The sequence below is a fragment of the Cryptomeria japonica genome, chromosome 10 (genome assembly GCF_030272615.1).
Source record: "Cryptomeria japonica chromosome 10, Sugi_1.0, whole genome shotgun sequence".
NCBI classification, from domain to species: Eukaryota; Viridiplantae; Streptophyta; class Pinopsida; order Cupressales; family Cupressaceae; genus Cryptomeria; species Cryptomeria japonica.
Window position 1 is genome coordinate 360,750,489 of NC_081414.1, and position 21,557 is coordinate 360,772,045.

General features: G+C 34.1%; 1 protein-coding gene and 1 long non-coding RNA gene across 2 annotated transcripts; one reads left to right on the forward strand and one right to left on the reverse strand.

Annotated features, from left to right (window-relative positions):
* Positions 1 to 3,552: 3,552 nt before the first annotated feature.
* On the reverse strand, positions 3,553 to 5,305 carry LOC131042795 (aspartic proteinase nepenthesin-2). The gene has a single exon (XM_057976117.2). The coding sequence runs from the start codon at positions 5,196 to 5,198 to the stop codon at positions 3,837 to 3,839; it is 1,362 nt and encodes a 453-aa protein (XP_057832100.2). The 5' UTR covers positions 5,199 to 5,305; the 3' UTR covers positions 3,553 to 3,836.
* A 376-nt stretch (positions 5,306 to 5,681) lies between these two features.
* On the forward strand, positions 5,682 to 7,045 carry LOC131859630 (uncharacterized). Its single transcript, XR_009359258.1, has 2 exons — positions 5,682 to 6,151; positions 6,616 to 7,045. It is a non-coding gene; the product is annotated as an uncharacterized LOC131859630 (long non-coding RNA).
* The last annotated feature ends 14,512 nt before the right edge of the window (positions 7,046 to 21,557 follow it).

The window sequence follows — 21,557 nt, forward strand, 5'->3', positions numbered from 1 at the left end:
AAATAATGTAGACCTTAATATTTGAAAAGTAATTTTGAATGAATAACTATCACAAAAAAACTTATTTGATAGACAAGATAAACCACCAAATTTAAACATGTTACATTTAATTTAATGGAAATTAATGAAAAAATTATAAATAGATATATTTGAAGACTTTTCAACAACATGCCTTGGTCCCCACTATCACAGAGTCATTCAAAAGGTCAATTTGTGTTGGTATGAATAACTTTTATTGTGACTTGGAGTATGACATGAAAGAAAACATATTATATAGGTTATTACATGAAAAATGAATGAGGGTTTTTAGATAAATTTAAGTTTTTAATAGAAAAACTTATTATTACAAGGTAAAAATGTGGGTTTTTATCTAGTTTTTAGATAGATTGTTAGATTTGATCTTAGTGTGAGTTTTTTTTTTTCAAACATACTTTGAAAATATTATAGCTTGTCAATGAAATTTATTGATGTAACAACTTTTTTTTGGTGCTACAAACACACTTTATTGATTGTTGTTTACTAGAAATGGCATCAAGAATTTTAGTTTGTAAATCATAGATAAAATCACAATCTATTTATCACATACAAAATTACAAAACAAATAGTAAAGCAATTTGAGGAAGGGAAATTCAATGGGAAAAATGAATCAACTTTATGTTGAAGTGTCAATTCATAGTGGTGGATAAGTCCAATTAAATGTGGTGACTATCAAGTGTCAAATTTAAGTTGATCATGTAGACTTTTGGTTGGAGGGTTAACTATTGTGTACTAGTGATGATGGAGACTACGAACCTAAACTAGAACAATAGATTTTAAATTTGATCTCTGTATGATCATATTTAGCTATTTTTATAGTAAAGTATAATTAAAATTTTAGAAAGACTATATGACATGAAATAGACAGTTTGAAACAAAACCTCAAAATTATGACAAGATTTTTTTCTTTTGCATACATACATTAGATTTTAATATTTTGAAATGTAATTTTGAATGAATAACCATCACAAAAATTTATTTGATATACACAATCAACCATACATATTGACATGCATTTAATGAACATTAATGAAAGAGTTGTAAATGGATACATTTGAAGACTTTTCAACAACATGTTCTGGTCCAATGTCACCTAAACGTCCAAAAGATCAATTGTGTGCTGGTGAAGGACAATTTTTAATGTGACTTTGAGTATGACATGAAAACAAAGATAACTTTTTCTGGTCAATAGACTCTTATTTTGTTGGTGAAGTCGAGTGATTCTTAATGAACCCACCAAAAATAAAATCTTATAAATGAAGAATCTTCCATAAAATAAATATTTTTTATAAAAAAAAACTTAAACACATGCAAAAACTTTTCCTTAAAATTTTTTAATTTGAAGTTTAAAACTAAAACGAAATTGTTGCGGACACCTCTGAAATAACCACCCCACAAAAGAAAGAAGAAGAAAAGAAAGAAATTGCAACACTTCAAATATAGTTAAGCAGGGGGGGGCGGGGGGTTTGCTCTCTTTTTTGGGGGGGGTTATTCCAATTCAACTACTTGTGAGGGGACCCGCTTCTGTTAAAATATATAACATCAGTTGGTTCTTCCATGGGACCCCTTGCTTACCTAGTTTTGCTTTGCTATTGAAATAGACTGTACCGACAATTTGGGTGTTTGGACACTTGACAGAATTCTCACCTAATTTTTTGCGTGCGTACTTTCTTAAACTTAAACCCCACCTTACCCATTTAGAATGATTCATACCTTTCAGAGTTTTGTACGATTCTACAAATTCTAGCATCAAGAAATATATACGACGCACGTTGGGTCGTTGGTATATGATAGTATATTGGTGTCCTCTCTGGCTGATAAGGTAGGCATATCATAGAATATTGTTTATTGGTTTACTTTTTTTTAGAGTGCGAAGCTTATTATGATATTCGGATCAAATATGGAGACATTTTAGTGGTTTCTTTGTTACATAATGTGTTGAATTGAGAAGAGAATGAGGTTTCTACCGTCTATTGTAGATAATTAGATGGTGACTATCATTTGTATCTCTTGCATGTTAGGGATAGTCTATGAAGTGTTTTATTCTAGAGTGTGAAGCTTAATATGATATTCGGTTCAACTATGGAGACATTTTAGTGGTTACTTTGCTACAAGATTTGTTTGGAAGAGGATAATGTTCGTAGGTATATCATAGGATATTGACAATTGTATGTTGTAGATAACTAGGTGATGGTTATTGTTTTTATCCGGTGAGATAATCTAGAAACATTTTGTTATAGATTGTGGAGCTTACTATGATATTCAGGTGAAGTATGGAGACATTCTAGCAGCTACTTTACTACGAGATTTGTTCGGAAGAAGAAAATGTTGATACGTATATCATAATAAATTGGCTATCATCTATTGCAAAGAACTAGTTGGTTGCTATTGTTTGTATCTTTTGCATGGTAGGAACAATCTTAGAAGCATTTTATTCTAGAGGGTGAAGCATACTATACTATTTTGAGTCAAGTATACAAACATTTTAGTGGCTATTTTGTTACAAGATTTGTTTAAGAGGGGATAATGTTGGTAGGTATATTAGAGTATATTGAGTATCGTCTATTGCATATAATTAGGTGGTGACTATTGTTTATATTTTTTTGGATGGTAGGGACAGTTTGAGAATAATTTTATTAGAGAGTGTGAAGCTTATTACGATATTCAAATCACATATGCAAACATTTCAGTGGCTACTTTGTTACAAGCTTTGTTTCAAAAGAGGACAAGGTTGATAGGTATATCATGGGATATTGGCTATCGTTTGTTGCAGATAACTAAGCGGTGGCTATTGCCATATCTTTTGTATAGTAAGGATAATTTGAGAAGCATTGTATTTAGAATTTAGGGCAAATATGGAGACATTTTAGTGGTTACATTACTGCAAGATTTGTTCGAAAAAGAATAGGATTGGTAGATATATCATAAGATATTGGTTAGTGTCTATTGTATATAATTCAATGGTGGCTATTTTTTCTATAAAAAACATACATAATGTGAAGCTTATTATGATACTCAAATTAAATGTGTAGACATCTCTGCATAGCGAGTCATCCATAATATCAAATAAAGTTTGTTCCTCTTTGGAAGACTTTCCAAGGGCTAAAGTCATAGTAATCCTCCTATTTAACTATTCCAACCTTTTTTGAGCACCCTATTTGATAGAATCAAAGGGTATGCGCTGTTTTGTATATTTATGAACAATTTTTCATCCATCATCCCTTTCAATAAAACGGGTTTCGAAGATTCCTTACTGACACAAATCTTACTCAATTAAACCAAACTAATACAATATAAATAAATGCATAATAATCCGAAGTTGTTTCTTTACCAAATTTATTAAAAAATATAAAAAACTTGTCATCAATTTTGTCAACAGCTGTTCAACATTTTTAAAACTGAAAGATACCAATCTCTTAATCTTATATATTTTAAACTATCTTTAATCTCTTAAAAATATTCTATTGGCTATCATGTTGATAATAAAGAGCACCAAACACTTCTTGTAACCCAATCGATACCAAAGCAAGTAGGCCATATATTAGATGATGTGACTGCACAACTGATTCTACATCACTTCTGTTTAGTGCTTATTAAGCAGTTCCAGATGTTGTCAGCTCCAGCAATATGAAATTACAAAAACTAACTATATCTACAGTACATATAGGTACCAAATCAATGAACAATAAGGATTCAGTACAAACATAGAAGTACACGTAGATTTCTTATAGTAGGAAGACTTACTGCAGGTAGGATATATTTCTTGCATGAAAATTTACATAGGCTATCCATGCTATTGCTTACAGGCTATCGCAAACAGTGGGAGCAAAGGACAAGGTATTTTTCTCAAGGTCGTAAAGGATATGAACATTCTGCTGTTGAACATTCCCAAATATAGAGAGGCCTGAGCTGGGTAACATTGCAAGGCAGACAAGACCACTGGTATCCTCAATCAAGTAATTCTCCTTGGGTAAAACATAATCAGCTCCTTTGAAATGGAAAATAAAACTGGGAAATTTTGCAGTAGCGGCTGCAGAAGTATAGCAGAGGTCCAATCCAATTGCAGAACCATCAGCCTCTGGAAGCTTAACTGCAGACTGCAATCCTTTCTTCAGAACATCATAACCACTCTGCTCTAAATAAGTGATGGTTGTTCCAGAGTCTATGATGATTCCACCAGACCCATCAGACTGAAAACTAAAAGTATCAGCAGGGATGTCTAATAACTTGGACCCAATGCTTATTCCTTCTAGGGAAAGATAATAGAAGGTTTTCTGTGCACTGTTTTGGAGAAGAGGAGTAGTGCCCACAGACTTGCTACTAAGGCCTGCACTTGTCCCTAGGATCAAAGGACTAGTTTTAGAAGGAGGGTCATTAATGGACATAAGACAATAAGAAAATTTGTTGCCCACAGAGCTACCAATCTGTGAAATGAATGATAAGGGCCCCCTTCCAAAACCTATAAGACCACCTCCTTGAGAGAACCCACTTCCTTCATTGTCTAGGCCACAGCCAAATGCAATATGGGGAAGCTTTTCAGAAGAAAGGGTGAATGACTCATATGAAAGGATACCCTGAGTGGAGGAATAGTCACCATAAGTGTAGAGATATTCACACTGTGATTTAGAGCATATAGATGATGGAAGAGCCTGACACAGAGAACTTGTACAAGGGATTGTACTAAATGTAGAGGACTTGGAAGGATCAAAGATTGGAGTGGGCTGTTTGTAACATTCAACACATGGCTTGCATTGGGTCCATGTTAAGTCACTCCCTGTGTCCAGAATTGCAGAGTAGGACAAAGCAGGGCTGCCAATTGAGACTTTCAGAAGGAATTCTCCATTTCCTGCACTTACACGACCTTGAGCATCTTTGATATCATCCACCAACTTGTCATGATATGAATGAGAGAGCTGAAATTTTTGTAGCCTCTCATGACTTCTTTCTATGGCTCTTTTCAGACGTTCTGTGGCTGTAATATTGGGAGATAATGAATCTCTATGAACAAGCTCAACTCTTAATGTCTTTTGTTGCTGAGGAAGCTTCTCACCAACAATTTCATTCACAGAAAGCTTGGGGATTTGGAATCTGCATTGAATTCCATCTATGACACAAAAGAGCAGCAGAAGTTTACAAAGAGATCTAGCTAATGGTTCTGTCATATCTAGATTCTAGCTCCCTAATTCTTTTTTTTTGGTTCTCTCTCTAAGTGAGCATATCAAGACCACCCAAGACACAAACTATAATTTGGTCCTGCATTTGAGAGGCAGCAATGATGGGTTTATATAACAACATCTGTTAGATTCTCATCCACGTAACTAGATACTGATTCTGAATCATATTTCCTGTACTGATGATTTGTACAAAACTACCAAAGTGAAGGATTATGGATTCATTCACACGTCTCGTTTTTGCTTGGTCCATGGAATTCCCTGTGTCAATTATTGGCTGTTGAAATGGCCTAATTAAAATTAAACCATGGTGTGGCCTATAGTCAATTCTGTCACTGTAACGTAAGGAATCAGAAACCAAAACAATTATTTTCATTTTTAAGTGCTGTGTGACACGTTAATTAGAACAGCGAAATACATAATTTATAGAGCAAATCTGAACATAAGGGTTTACAAGTTGTGTGTTAAATCGCAGTAAGGTGTGGAGTCAGGTGAAAAGTGGGAGTGAAGGCAAAGTGAGTTATAAAGTTGGACATAGGAATCAAATCAGGTATAGTTAGGTAGGGCAACCTACAGCACGGACTCCACTGGCATTGGAGATCTGTGAAGGAGAAGCAGGCAACATAGGAAAACTAATTTTTTGTTTTAAGAGAAGAGTTCTAAAACCAAACGAAATGGCCATTGATTGGGAGATCTTGAACTGATTTATTCTACTTTCCATTTCTCACTTCAGTTATGAGATGGGATTCCTTCTGGGTCCTTTGAATGTTTGTTAGGACCCACCGACCAAGAAAAGTTCACATCTCCATTACGCCACTGATGTGTACTTCAATGGTATTCCTGCAACTTAATTTTTGAAGATTCGTTTCACACTTATTGGAATTCAAGGGAATGGTGGAAAATATATTGGCGTTTTGTCATCAAGTGTTCGACATCCATATCAGGTTTGAAAAACATTGAAAAGTGACGATTTAAGCATTTTGTTTAAGGAGACAAGATTGGATAAAATTTCAAAATTTACTGTTGAAGATTTGATCTTGAGAAAAGATTACTTAATAAGACTTTGGTGCCCTTTTTTCTTAGAGGGTTTGTGTTTTTTCTAAGAGGGTTTGTGTGCTGCACTTGCATACCATAGACTACTTTAACTCATGAACTTTATTGAAACGAACTTTATTGAAACTCTTTTCTTGCTCGACATCTATATCAATTTTGAGGACATCTTTAAGTGACAATTTAAACATTTTGTTTGAGGAAAGTATGAACAAAACAGTAAATATCTAAGATTTCATCTCGAAAAAAGATTACAAATTTTATAAGACTAAGACGAATCGTGTGCTGCTCTTTGCATCCCATAGACTCTTTTGACTCGTGAATGTTATTTAAAATCTAATCTTTCATTTCATTCCAGTCATGACTAAGGATTGTTAGATCCAGTCATCCCAACGGTAGGTGAAAGCTTTGAGGTCGAGATCAAGTCTACTCGTGAAATTGCTGGTGATTTATGGTGAAAGCTTTGAGGTCGAGATCAAGTCTACTCGTTTCAAACTTGTACTTTTTCTGTAATGGCCGTCCTGTGGCTTTCATAACTTGTCTGTTAATATCATATAGACTTTTAGGTACTGTTCTAAAGCTTTCATGGTTATGTCATTATGGGTCATATAGCTTATCATTTTGGTCGTACATGTTGGAACTCTCCACCAGTGTAAACAATGTTGATTACGCCTTACTTCTCCTTTCATACCTATGTAAGTCAATTAAAAGTATTCAATCAGATACATATTAATCTAGATAATTAGTGTTTGATAAGTAAGATTATAAAAAATTTGATTTATTTGGTATTTGGTTTAATAACTTTGATAGTTAAATTTATTGTTAAACATTATGATAAATGTATTTGTGAAGGTTTTGAATGTTTATTTTTTGTTATTGATTTGTAATTACGATTGTGTTATCTAGGGCGCCTTTTGCAAATGAGCTCTTTCAAGTCAATTTTGATTTGTTAAATGTTTAATAGTTGATATTTAAATGCATTGTTAAACATTATTTTAGATTACAGAAATATCATATCTTCTAGAAACTATTTGTGAAAGTTTTGAATGTTTATCCATGGTCATTGATTTGCAACTTTGATTGTGCTATATAGGATCACTTTTACAATTTAACTCCGTGAGTGAAAAATTAATTTGACATGTAGAAGTGATCTTATAAGTCACAACCCTAATTTGATTAATTCTTGTACAATCTAAAACTTGTTCATCTTTATGCTTTGGTAACTAAATTCACATAAGGATAGGCATTGTTTATGAACATCTAAGGAAACACTATACGAATCTACTAGAATTGTGATGGTCAATTTTTCAATTAGGCCCTTAAATGGAACACAATTCAATGACAATGAAACAAGGTTGAGAATAACAAACCTATGATACGCTCTTAGGATGACTAAGAATCTTTTTCCTTTCCTTACATTTTATTCATGGCTACGAATTCTCCCCCAACAGTAGGAGATACCTCGTATTATTGCAGGTCGTGTCTCTGGTACGGATGTTGCTGGGGATTTATGGTGGAAACTTTGAAGTCGAGATCATCTCCACTCGTTTCACACGAGTACGTTTTCTTTAATGGCTGTACTGTGGCTTTTTCAACTTGTCTGTTAATATCAGAGAGACTTTTAGGTACTGTTCTGAAGCTTTCATGGTTATGTCATTATGGGTCATATAGCTTATCATTCTGGTCGTACATGTTGTGACTCTCCACCACTGTAAACAATTGTTACGCGTTATCTATTTCTCCTTTCAACTAGCCAATTGTTCATGCAGTCGGCTGGATAGCCATTGGGTATTGCATTATGGGAATTTTTAGAAATTTAGATGTTTAATAAAATTTCAAAGAGTGATTCCATTGACATTTAGTATTGATATTAAATTTTTTGCATAATTGATATTTAGAAATATTGTTAAACAATATTTTAGATAAAGAAAATATCATATTTTCTAGAAATCTATTTGTGAAGGTTTTGAAAGTTTATCTATTGTCATTGTAATTTTGATTCTGTTATCTAGGGTCTCTTTTGCAAATGAACTCTTTGAGTGCAAAACTAATTTGACATGTGGAAGTGATCTTATAAGTTAAGAACTTGGCTTGACCAGATTTTACATACAATATGAAACTTACTCATCTTGATCTTTTGATGTCTAAGTTCGCTTAAGGATGTGCATTGTTTATGAACATCTAAGGGAATGCTATAGGAATCTACTAGAATTTTGATGGTCAAGTTCTCAATTAGAGGGTCCTTAGATGGAATAATTCAATGATAATGAAACAAGGTTGAGAAAACAAGCATATAATATGCTCCTAGGATGAAGGCACATGCATATTATCCATAATTGATTCTTCTTAAAGCTCTTGAACCTAGATGTTATTTTCACATTCCAAATCACTTGATGGTCCATTTCTAATTGAGGCTAGTAATTAATTACACCACCTTAGTGGGTAATTTGGAATTGGTGTAATTCACACATTAGTGAACCTAAATGACTAGCGGAAAAGGAAACATTGGTTTTAATTTTATATTTTATTTTAAAATTTAAAAACAAACAATTAAATTTGTAGGGCCAATTGAACCCACAATGAAAAATCACAAGTTCCATTCATCCTAACAATAATGATGTGTCTTACCGTAGTATCATAAATTGTGTCCTCGTACAATTTCATACTCATTTGGGGCTCACTTTGGTGCTTCTCCCTCCTTGCCCCCAAGATTGATTGATTTTTCTCAAACCAATGCCAAATCTGAGGTCTTTGCACTGTTTTTGGTTCTCTAACCTAGATCCTGCTCCAGGAGGACTAGACTAGGGCCCTCGTCATCTTGGACTAGGTTTCCTAGCACCCTAGTCCCCTAGACTAGAGCACCCAACATCATAGTCTAGCCAAAAGTGGCCCAAATTTGAACCCTCTAACAGTCAAAAAAAGTTGAGCTACAAAGTGCTCCCAATAAATTTTTAACATGTTTCATGAGGTTGAGTATAAAAGAAAGTCTTACCCCGCATTTAAAACATCTCTCATCAAGGAATTCAATTCACATCAAGCAATTGAATTGAGCAAGCAATCAAGCATTCTCAATCTAGTGAAAGATAGGTCAAGTATTTAGATTTTCAAAAATTATAGATGGCAACCATGATCAAGTTTATGTGAAGGAATGCATGATCTTCCACCTAACAACATCAACCTTTCATGAGACTTCAAGGCAAGGAGATTCATAGAAAAGGTATAAAATTTCAATTCTATATTTCTTTAAGGTCTTCAGCTTCTTCCTTGCAAGGCTAAGGTCTCTTTTCCATCATTATTATTGTAGGGTTAATTCCAACCCAAGGTTTGACCAAGGCAAACCCCTATACAACGCAACACTATTTTCTCTTTCTTTTGTGTTTAGGACTCGACTCTAACAAAGAAAGATTATAGATTCATAAAGTGTTGACTAAGACAAAGAGATTCAGACTTTAAAGAACCCGAAAACCCTGGATGTTATGACTTAGCCCCATAGTTCAATATTTTTTCGATGGAATTTCATAGAGATAATCAGTGTGACATCCTAATCTGGAATCTATTTATGATATTTATATTAGACACCTCTAGGATAGTAATGCCTAGCCTCATAGCCCATTAATTTTGGACTCAAATTGCAAATACAAGTTCCTTTCTAACTCTTATTTCTAGATCTATTCTCAAAGTTTGCATATTTGTTCTATAGCTTGTTGTTCATGCTGATTATTATTTGTTTTATGGATTATTATTCATGTTGAATTATTTCTTGGAAGAAAGTGTCCTTGAAAATTCATAGATGATCTTATACATCTCTACATAATTGATATTTCGGACATAGTTTCTTAGGATATTTTGGAAAATCATGGTGCACAAGGAAATAAATGGGAGACTTGATGTCAAAGAACACAATAGGAGTCATTCAAGGAATAACTAAATTCTCGTTTTATAGTACAACTTCGATGGAATTGGTTCATGTTCTTTGACATATTTTTGAATCTTTTAATTCAACAAATTCTCCTTTGGAGTTGCTAAATTGAGAGCTTATATGGGCTCTTCTTGGCTCTAGCATGTAAATCTTGATGCTATTAAAAATCCCTCCTTCTAAGGCCACCTCTATTGATGTGATTTATAGTCACAAATAACACATATATAATTCTATAAATGAAATCCTTTCTCTTGAAAGATTTAGACTCCAAGATAGAAATTAGAGTCCCAAGGCTTTGATTATCTAGTCTTGATGCACTAGGTTTACTAAGGGTTTGTCATAGACTATTATAAAAAAGGGAAGTTTGGAAACATGATATTTATTTACTTACTAGAGCTTTAAGTGGCAAGATCTCATTGAATTCATAGGATTTGGCATTTATGTTTTAATACCAATAATTATTTTGTTATATTTTGAGGAATAATGGATAACTTTTATTAATTCTATTTAAAATATTGTCAAGAATTCTCAATTTTATAGGTTTATAAATAGAAGTTAATTGAAAGATTCAAAAGAATTTCTCTTTAGATTTAATTTAATACTCAAACTTTATTTTAGAATTTTATAGAAAAGAAAAATATTAAGGAAGAGAGAGAAAAAATGGTTATGGAAATTGAGTTCTTACTCAAATATTGGTGCATTAATTTGATATTTCAAAGAAAATGGTAAATGTGTAGTCATGCATGATTTACAATCTAGAAATGACCTACAATTGGCCTCATATTCATTATTTTGTACAAGAATATACAAACAATCTCACTAAATGTGATAAGAAATTTTTGAAGTAGACTAGGGTATGTGCAAGATCATGGTAGGCCAAAAAGTGGCAATGGGGAAAAAAAGTGTTTTTTACTTTGCCAAACACGCTGAATTCCACTTTGACTTTTTGTATGAGTTGGGAAAAATTTTAATTTGGTTTGTTGGTACCAAACCAAAATGGATAACGAATATCCGTTTCCTAACATTATTGTTGTGATGTCATGTTTTCCAAAATGGATATTTGTTTTGTAGCCTAAAAACATACTTTAGTAAAATAGGCATAACTTTTGTGTTTCTTATCAAAATTTTGATTTTTTATAGGCATTGGAAAGGTGATTTAGAGAACTGTACAATGGATAAGGTAAATTTATTATATAATACACCAAAAAAATAATTATAATCATTTGAAGTTAATCCTTCATTTTTAAAACTTTAAATACTCACAAATTTTGCATACAGTCTTTTTTTTTTTTCATTTTTTGCTCCCAAAAGAATTGAAACATCTAAAAGTAGTAAATAATGAAATATTTTAATTTTATGTACTAATGAGACTAAAAAATTTACATAAATAATCATAGAAGGTTCCTTGTTGTCTTTGATCCTATGCACACCTTTGTCGAAGTTGACGTAGGAGAAAATACCCTATACCTCTTCTCTCGTTTTACTTAGGTATATCTCACTCTCTTCCCCTCTCCTTCTCTCCCTTTAGGTTCCATATCTCTCCTATTCTCTTACTCTACTTCTATCTATATCATTCCTCTATTTCTTCCTTCTCTACTTATCTCATTCATTTTCTCATCCCATCTAGATATTTTCCAAATTATATCTATCTCTACATATACCCCCCTCTTTCTATTCCCTTCTCTCCCTCTCCCATTCTATCCCTATCACTCCATATTTCTTTATCTCTCTAATAATATCTCTACTTTCTATTTATCTCCATATCTCTACCTATACTTATTATTACTTGTCTCTCTATCACCTCCTTTCTCTCCCACTTTTGTCCCCTCTATCACTATCTCCCTATAAATCTATCTTCATGTCTATCTATATCTCATTATCTCTAAATCTCCCTTACTCCATCTCTCCCCCCATTTGTCCTACTCTCCCTATCACTTTCTATCCATATCTATCTCTACCTTCATCTTCATATCTCTATCTCTTTACCTACCCATGTCTCTTTCGCTATCTCCCTCTATCAATATATCTCTTCCTCTATAAATGATTAATTTATCTCTCCATCTCTTCCTCTATCACCCTCTCTATACATGACTCTCTTTCTCTACCTTTATCTCTTTATTTACCCCCTCAATATATATCTTTGGATGTCTCCTTCCATCCTGCTCTATACCCCCTTTATATCTCTTTATCTCTCCCTATTTTTTTGTCCCTCTCTATCTATCTCTATCTATAATATAAATCTCTCTTTATCACTCAATCACACTATCTACATCTCTCTATCTATCCATCTTCCTCTTCATTTATATCTCTCTATCTCTTCCTTTTTGTATCTCACTCTATGTCCTCCTCTCTATATAGTTATCTTTGTCTTTATCTCCACATTTCTCTATATCTATTCATCTCCTTGTCCCTTTATCTTCATTTCTATCTCTATCTTCCTCTCTCCTTTTCTACCTCTAGATATGTCTCCCTCTTTCTATCCATCCTTGTCTTTATATATTTATCCCTCTCTCTTCCTAGACCTTAATATATATATATATATATATATATATGTTTGTGTCTCTATCTCTTTTCTAGGTATGCCTATCTCTCTATATATCTCCTTCTATCTCTCCCTTTCTTTATCTCTCCATCTCTCTTCACCCGTATATATCTCCTTATATTTATATTTATCTTTATACATCTCTATCTCTCCCTCTTTATATATTTATCTCTCTTACCTCTCTTTATCTCTCTCCCTTTTATTTATTTGTGTCTTCCTCCCTACCTCTATCTCCATCTCCCTCTTTATTTGTTTTCATCTATATAGATCTCTCTCCCTATTGGTAATGGAGCTTGATTACTTTTTTAATTTAGATGTTTTTGTGTTAGCTATATTTGGATCTTAGTTCTTGATGATGTGTGCAGATTATCTTTCCCATTTGACTTTTATTTCTAGGGGGGAGGGAGAGAGGGGGAGAGGGAATTATAAACAAATGGAGAGGAGGAGGGAGGTGTGAGAGAGATGGTAATTTGGAGGAAGAGATAATGATGTAGAGGGTATGGGATGTTCAATCACTTTCTTTGGTTTTTGCTCAATAAGGGTCTCCACTAGGTGTCACCCAATGGACCAATGTTCTTAACCTTCCCAAGGTTATGAGAGCCTGCCCTAGATCCTTCCCAATGACCTCTCCACTTAGGACAACTCACAATTGACAAGGAGTCTCCTACCCCTTAGGTTCCAACCCTTCAACCAAAGACACCTCACAACCCCACACCCTAAGAAACATGATCTTTACTCACAAGGTGGAATTTGGCCTATTTGAATGTTTACATATGTGATATATGGCATTTGCATAGATCTTGACCCCTTAGATGGGTGTTTATTAGCCTTTTTTAACATTTCCCCTTTTAGACCTAGGAAGTAGGGCTACAAGCAATTAGCCCTCCATTCTTAGTTTTCTTGATTTTTATCACAACCTACCTGAACAACCCATTGAATAAATTTTATACTTGGATACCCTTTTGGGCCTTTAACAATATTCCAAACTTCTGCATCTAGGTTTTGAGTATGGATGTTCAAACCCTACTGACCCTATTTTGCCTCTTCTAGCCGGTATTGGGGTTTAGGCTCTCAAAAGCTTCACCAGCAATAAAGGAATGAAAGAATGAAAATTTTCAAGGGTCTAAACCTACCAAAGGGTCCTTCTCATGCCCATTTTGACCATCCACCAATCTGTTATTAAGGGTTTCTACCTTCTTTTCCTACTGCTCAGGCTTGCCACATGACCGATGTCAAGCCTAGGGCATCATCTTAGTAAATTCAAATGACACTTCATGTCTTCACAGCCACCAAGAATAGTTAATATACATTCAAAATAAACATAATCCTAGGTTTCAAGGTGATCCCATTGAGAGATGTTGATTTGTGCCCCTATTAGTATTCAAACCCTTGGTTTAACAGTTTTACCAAACCGGTGAGATTGAAAATTCTCTTTCTTTCAAGACCGAATGTTTCAAAGCCTCAAATAAACTCTAGATGATTGGTAAACCTATGATAAAAAATTTCAAATCCTCAATTGATGCCAACCAATCGTTAGGAATCATGCAAGGACTGGAATTCAAGGAAAATGCAGAAAAACTCAGTAACCGTTTTGTTTGAAGATAAAGATTTCATTCAAAATTACTTCTCCAACTTCTCTAACTAGAAGGCATCGTTCCTCCAGACTTATATCATTCCAATGAAATCCTCCAACTACCTCATTGCATACAAACAACCAACCAACCGTTGGAGTAACCACATTTTTAAAATGTTGCAAAAAAAGTTGGTTAACAAAAATTGCAACTTTTGACAACTTTTTACATATTGATCTTGCCTTCACACCAAAGGTAAAGAATGAAAATACTACACATTGTAGACCCCTAAAAAACAAAAAACACCTATAGAATTCCCATACAAGGCCTTTGACCAAGTTGACACACTTTGGGGCCTTAGGGCTTATTACATTGCCTAGGCCTAATCAATAGGCCTTCAACACACACATTGCACCTTCTATTCCTAATCATAAACGTGAATCAAAATAATGTAGACACATGCAAAAATGAAGTAGACACATGTCCTTGTTCTCCCGCACCATATAATGAGAGAGAGATTTGGGTGTAATTAGGGGGTAGGAGGAGAGGGGGAGAGGTGGAGAGAGACAGAGACAGAGAGACAGAGAGACAAAGAGATAGAGAGATACAAAGATAGACATAGACAGAGATAGAGAGAGGCAAAGACAAAGACAGGGTAGAAGAGAGAATGAGAGAGAGAGGGAGAGAGAGTTGGGGGTAATTAAGGGGTATGATGAGAGGGGAGGGGAAATTATCAATAAAGGGAGAGGAGAGATGGTGAGAGAGGTAAGAGAGAGACATCAAGTTATTAGGGGGGAGAGGGAGAGAGAGGGTAATTAGGGGAAATAGAGAATTAGAGAGGGGGGGGAGGGAGATAGAGAGTAATTATAGGAAAGAGTAGAGGGGGATAGGGAATTATCAACAAAGGTAGAGGAGGAGAGAGGTTAGAGAGAGAGGGTAATTAGGGAGAAGAGATAATGAGCAAGAGTTGGGGTAATTAAAGGGTAGGAGGAGAGGGGGAGAGGGGAGAGTATCAACAAAGGGAAATAAGGAGAGATGGGGAGAGAGGTGAAGATAGAAATAGAGAGAGAGGGTAATTAGGAGGAGGGGGGAGGGAAGTAATGAGAGAGAGAGAGAGAGAGAGACAAGAGGGAAGAGAGAGTGTGTGGTAAGGAGAGACCTAGAGAGGGTATTTAGGGGGGAGGGGGGAGTATCAACAAAGGGAGAGGGAGAGATAGGTGTGTGAGAGAGAGAGAGGGTAATTGGGGAGATCATAGAATGTGTGTGTGTGTGTGAGAGAGAGAGAGAGAGGCTCATTGGGGAAAGAGAGAATGAGAGAAAGTTGGGGATAACCCGGGGAGAGGGGCAAGTATAAATAAAGGAAGAGAGGTTCAAAGTTAGAGGTCTAGAGAGAGTAATTAGGGTGAGGGGGAGAGGGGGAAGAGGGAAGTATCAACAAAGGGGGGAGAGAGAGAGAGAGAGAGAGAGAGAGAGAGAGAGAGAGAGAGGTGGGGGAGAGGGAAGTATCAATAAAGGGAGAGCAGGGAGAGATTGGGAGAGAGCCCCCTAATTTACCCCTTGTCTCTCTCTCCCTTTGTTGACATTTCCATCTCCCCCCTAATTACCCTCTCTCTTTGTCTCTCTCTTCGCCTCTCTCTACATCTCTCCCTTTATTGATATTGCTCCTCCCCATCTCCTTCTCTCCCCTAATTACCCCCAACTCTCTCTCATTCTCTCTCCCCCCCAATTACCCTTTCTCTCACCTCTCTTCCCCTCTCTCTTTATTGATACTTTCCTCTCACCCCTCTCCCCCTCCCCCTAATTACCCTCTCTCTCTATCTCTCTCTTCACCTCTCTCCCCATCTCTCCTTCTCTCCCTTTGTTGATACTTGCCCCTCTCCCCCTGTCCTCCTACCCCCTAATTATCCCCAACTCTCTAATCTGTCTCCCACTCTCCCTTTATTGACACTTCCCTCTCCCCCCTCTCCCCTCCCCCTAATTGCCCCCTCCTCTCTCACACACACACTCTCTCTCCCTTTCCCTTTGTTGATACTTATCTCTCTCCCCCCTCCTCCTACCTCCTAATTACCCCCAACTCTCCCTCTCATTTATCTTCCCCCCAATTACCCTCCCTCTCTCTCACCTATATCCCCTACTTCCCCCTCCCCTCTGAGCTTTGTTGGTAGTGATGGGAGAGAGATATAGAGATACAACTCTAGATCTTAGGGGAGAGAGAGTGAGATAGAGGAGGGAGTGATGAAGAGGTAGAAATATAAGTTAGATCTCGAGAGAGAGAGGGGGGGGGAGAAGGAATGAGGGATTCAATGAGAGTTAGAGAGATATGTCTAGAGAGAGATGTATAAATAGGGACACAAAGAGAGGGAGGGAGCAAGGGAGAGATGAAGTGATAGGTTTAGATCTCAATAGAGAGATGTAGAGAAAGGAAAAGAGAGAGATATGATGGTTTATCAAAATTTATTACACTCCTTAGTAAAATGCCCAAATTTTTTATTATTATTTACTCATTTAACATTTCAAGTATTTGGAGATGATTCTTACAAAAATCATGAAAGAGGCAATTCATATGCAAAAGTTGTGAGATTTTAATGTTTCAAAAATGAAGGATGAGTTTAAATTGATTATAATTATTTTTTAATTCATAATATAGAAACACTACCTATTCCATTGTGTAGAGCTCTGAATCATCTTTCCAACACTTGTAAAAACTCAAAATTTTGATAAGAAGTGTAAAAGTTATGCCCATTTTACCAAAATGTGTTTTTGTAGACTTTCAAAATGGATATTTGTTTTGATTTCCATAACGGATATTCGTTTTAAATGGATATCTGTTTTGGTTTGGAAAACACGACATCACAACAATGATGTTAGGAAATGGATATCTGTTAATAACAGATACCCGTTTTTCTAACATAATTTTTTTCCCTCCATTTTTCCCTTGGGATTGCTTTGGTATTTGGCTCGGACATGCCAAACTTGGAAAGTCAACACAAAAAACATGTTTAGAAGTTTTCCTTGGTTTTTCTGGATTTTGCCCATGTGTGGTTGACGACTTTTTTTATACAAAAATTAATGAAATTTAAAGGGGTTTTTAAAGAAATTGCCAACTTTCCATTAATATAAAGTATGCCTTATTTTGAATTTAATAAATAATTATTATTGATTTTTTACATACATTATGTCTAAAGTCCTAATTGATAGGTTGATTGGAAAAACAAATATAACTTTCAAACAGTTTAACATTTTTTGAATCCCAAAGATGCACCACATACTATGCTTCGCATATTATAGGATAAAAAAATTGAATTTCATAAAGTTTTGACCAAGTTATGGTGGTCAAGCATACAAGCTTTTATATTTTCAAAAAGTTCTAGTAAAAATTTCATACCTGATTATTTCCTTATCAAAAAATTACAAAAAAATATATGTCACATCCAAGCATGAGTCCTCTACTTATATTTAAAGTGGCAAAACAAATAATTATATTTTTCTTGTACTTTGGTTGGTCAGACATACACCTTTTTTAATCTTTTTCTTGAAAATTTAGTATTGTTGCATTGAAATTTCAAATTTTCACCAAATAGATTTATTATTTTTCAGAAAAAAAAACTAGTAGCTTATAAACTACATTCAATTTTCTACAAATTCTCTTTTTACATATTTTTCAAATTATGTTGATAACCTATTCAAATTTTCATATCAAGTTGCCTAACTCTATTTTTCTGAATTTTCATCGCCACTTAAGGGCCTAGTTTGGCCTACCATGATCTTCCACACACCCACTAGGTATTAAAAATTATTAAATACTACTTTAGTAGTTATCAACAATTTCTAACGCTCAAAATATATAACTTTGGCCCTTTTATAGACACAAGGCACTAAATGTTAGTTACCATAATCAATAGTCTAGAATTCATTAGAAAAACATATGGTTACAACTTGAAATGACACAAGAGGTATATTCCATCAAGATTGGTATCTTTAAAATGTGAAATTAGAATATCCCATGGGAATCATAATTTTTACACTTGACAATTGACAAAATGACATTCTTCTTTATATTTGGACCTTTTTAAATTTTATTACTAGAAAAATATTCTAATGAAGATTCACAACTTTGCAATAGCTAACAACTAGTAGCATATTCTATGGTATTGCGATATTTTTTAAATATCTTCAACAAAATGTGGTAAGGTGGGAAGATAAGAGTAGAATCCCCACAAAAGAAAGTTCATCCAATATCTCTACAAAATTTAGACAAAGAAAAATTGGAAAATTACCTTCAAAATGTAGCATCATTATCTTCTTCGACTATTACCTTTTTTAACTAATATGACCTTTTTTCTTTTGTAATCACTAACAACAATTATAACATTCTTAATATCCTCTCAATCAAATTTTTGAACAACTTTCCACCTATACCTCTTAGTTCCATAAGAGTCCATTATTTTGACTAATCCCCAATCCTTTATTTTTTTTCTATATGATGTTTTCTTATCAATCTCTTCTTATTCATAGCCTCATCAAATAATTCTATCAAAATAATTAGATGATCTTCTAAGGAATTGAAAAAATATTTCTTTAACTCATTCAAAATTGGTTCATCATATTCCAATATGTTTGTGTTATTATTTTGGCTAGTACGTCCATCGATGATAGCCAAGTATTTGTATCTTAAATCTTCAAATTTATTCTTGACAATGTTCAGTCCCCTCCCCCTCCCCAGTGACATTATTCCACCATATGTTTCTTTAATTTAAGCCACCCAATCCAAGTTCTTATTTTGGTGATGGTTTTATTTGTAATAATACCTTCTTTAATCAAGAAACCATCATCAAGCTTCTCTAAGATTCTCATCATTGATGATTAAATATACTTCTTCTCTAATTGGTCATCGTAGCTTTTCTTCAACTTGAATATTTATTATCCCACTGAAGAGATTCTTTATACATCTCTATAGTGATTTTTCAATGTACCTTCTCCTTGAGATTTTGGATCCATTATTCAACTCCAGACAATATTTTCCTTAAGTCTTATTCTATCTAATAGTGTTACCTATTCTTATGAAAAGGGAGCAATATTTCCCAGTAACTCCTCTATGAATTGAATTGGTTTAACCAACTATTTGATAAAATTTTAGAATTGCATTATCTATGTTTTTTATTCTTTCATTCTCATTTTGTCTTTATCTAGTCTCATGGTTATGGAATTAAGATTTTTCCCTTAGTTTCTCAATTTCGTGTTCTGTTGTTGAATGCCCAAGATTAATGGGGACTATTTGGTGATCAAACATCATCATATCACCTTTATATTTTTGTACCAATGGGGTAGAAATTTAAACTATTCTAGATCCTGATGTATCTCTTTTGATGGAAGAAATTGTTTTAGCTTTTAGTTTTGGTTTTGAAAACTCTATTTATTGCATTAGACTTTTAAATGTGAAACAAAATAATTTTTTCATGTGGTTCTTATTAAGTTTCATCCTCAAGATATTTAGGGTTCTCAATACTTGGTTCTTCTATCTATTAATGTTGGTATCTCATTTCTTTCTTTATGTCTAGTAAGGGATTTGACTTGTTCCTACAACACTTCTTTCTCCTCATTAGTGCCATTATGTACCTCATGTTCTTTCCTAGGGAGAATTCGTCCCTATTCTTGTTCTCCTTGAGCTTGAAGAGTATCATCTTGTACTTGCTACTCATTAAGAACACTCTTTTTTGTATCAATATCTTCATCCTTATTACAAGCTTGTTAAACTTTAGTTTTTGTATCTCTAAGTTGCATGGAAGTTTCTTGTTAACGATGATTGAGGTCATCATATTCTATAAATGTCTCCTCCATAATTTCTTTATGGATGACCTCTTTATTCTTTCCCCCAAATTATTTATCTTTTATCATTTCTAAAAGAAGGAAATTCTTGGGTGTACTAGCTACCTATTCAATATGCACTATAAGTGTTACCTATTTATTAATTTTAAATATTTCATCAAAAATAGGATCTACTCTCCTTTCTTTTAGGGAATATTTTAAATGAATCATTTAAACTTAGGAGGGAAGTCAATATTTAAATCATGTTTATCTTCCTCTTCACTATCACTAATAATTAGATATGTATGGTTTGTGGATTTTAACTTCTCTGGATTTTTTTACATCTCAAACAATTCTTATTTTACCTTTATATTCTATATTAGCATCGACCTTTTAATAAAAAATTCTTCTCAAGGGGAAGAAGGTTGTCTTGTTACTTCTCTTGGCTCAATCTCTACTCCTTCCATTTTCTTAGTTAAACCATGGATGGTTGAGACACAAATATATTATTTATTGGTGAAGTAAGAGTTTGGAACATTGGATGTTTATCTTCTTATCTTATATTGTAGGAGGCAATGGTATTTATACAACTTGTTCTTGTGTAAGAACAAAAATCTCTATATGGGGCTAATTTAGAGGAGATAGCAATTCATGATCGGATAAGGTTGATTGGAGTGACAAGAATAGGCCTATTGGGATCATCAAGTTGTAATAATAGCTAATTGTTTAGTGGATGGGACTTCCCTTGATTCCTATTCTAGTTCTAGAGTCCTTGCCTCTTCAATTTTTCTCTTCTTTATCAAACAATCATCAAAATCTACATATGTGTTGGATTTAACCTTTCTTTTCTTTTTGTGTTTGGATTACATCTAATACTGGTCTAGATATCTCATTAATTGAAGAAACTTCTGGTTGTGACTAGGTTGGGTCCTTAATGGTCTCATAAAAAATCCTATCATCATTATGACTAGGATGTAGAAAATTTGTATCATCTTCTTTAATTCAAAATGGGACAATGTGAGGTACCTAATGTCTTAAATTGGCTCAATGCCAACCTCTAATATGACCTTCTTTTAACTTCACTATTATAACTATAGTTATCATAACATTACTCAATATGATTCATGTGTCTTTTGCATGACGAATTATATTTCTCACTCCTCTCAAATGGATCAAACTGAGGTCTCACAAGATCAAATCCAGTTTAAATTTCAATAATTTTAATTCAATTTCAGACGCTTTATCTTTAATTAAGACTATAGAAAGTGTTTCTACCCAAATATATAGGGGATTTCATCCCTTTTCCTCTATGCTTGGATTCAAAATATTCATGATCCTCAATTATTTATCTATAAAATTCTAACAACACTACTTTGTTAGTTGGATATCTTGGCAACTCCAAGGTATACCAATGAAGCCTCTATTTGAATGCATGTAAGTTTTCAAAAGTATATGAACAAGAT

What these genes read in the sequence shown, in the direction of transcription:
- LOC131042795 (XM_057976117.2), bottom strand. Translation starts at nt 5,198, where the DNA reads ATGACAGAACCATTAGCTAGATCTCTTTGTAAACTTCTGCTGCTCTTT.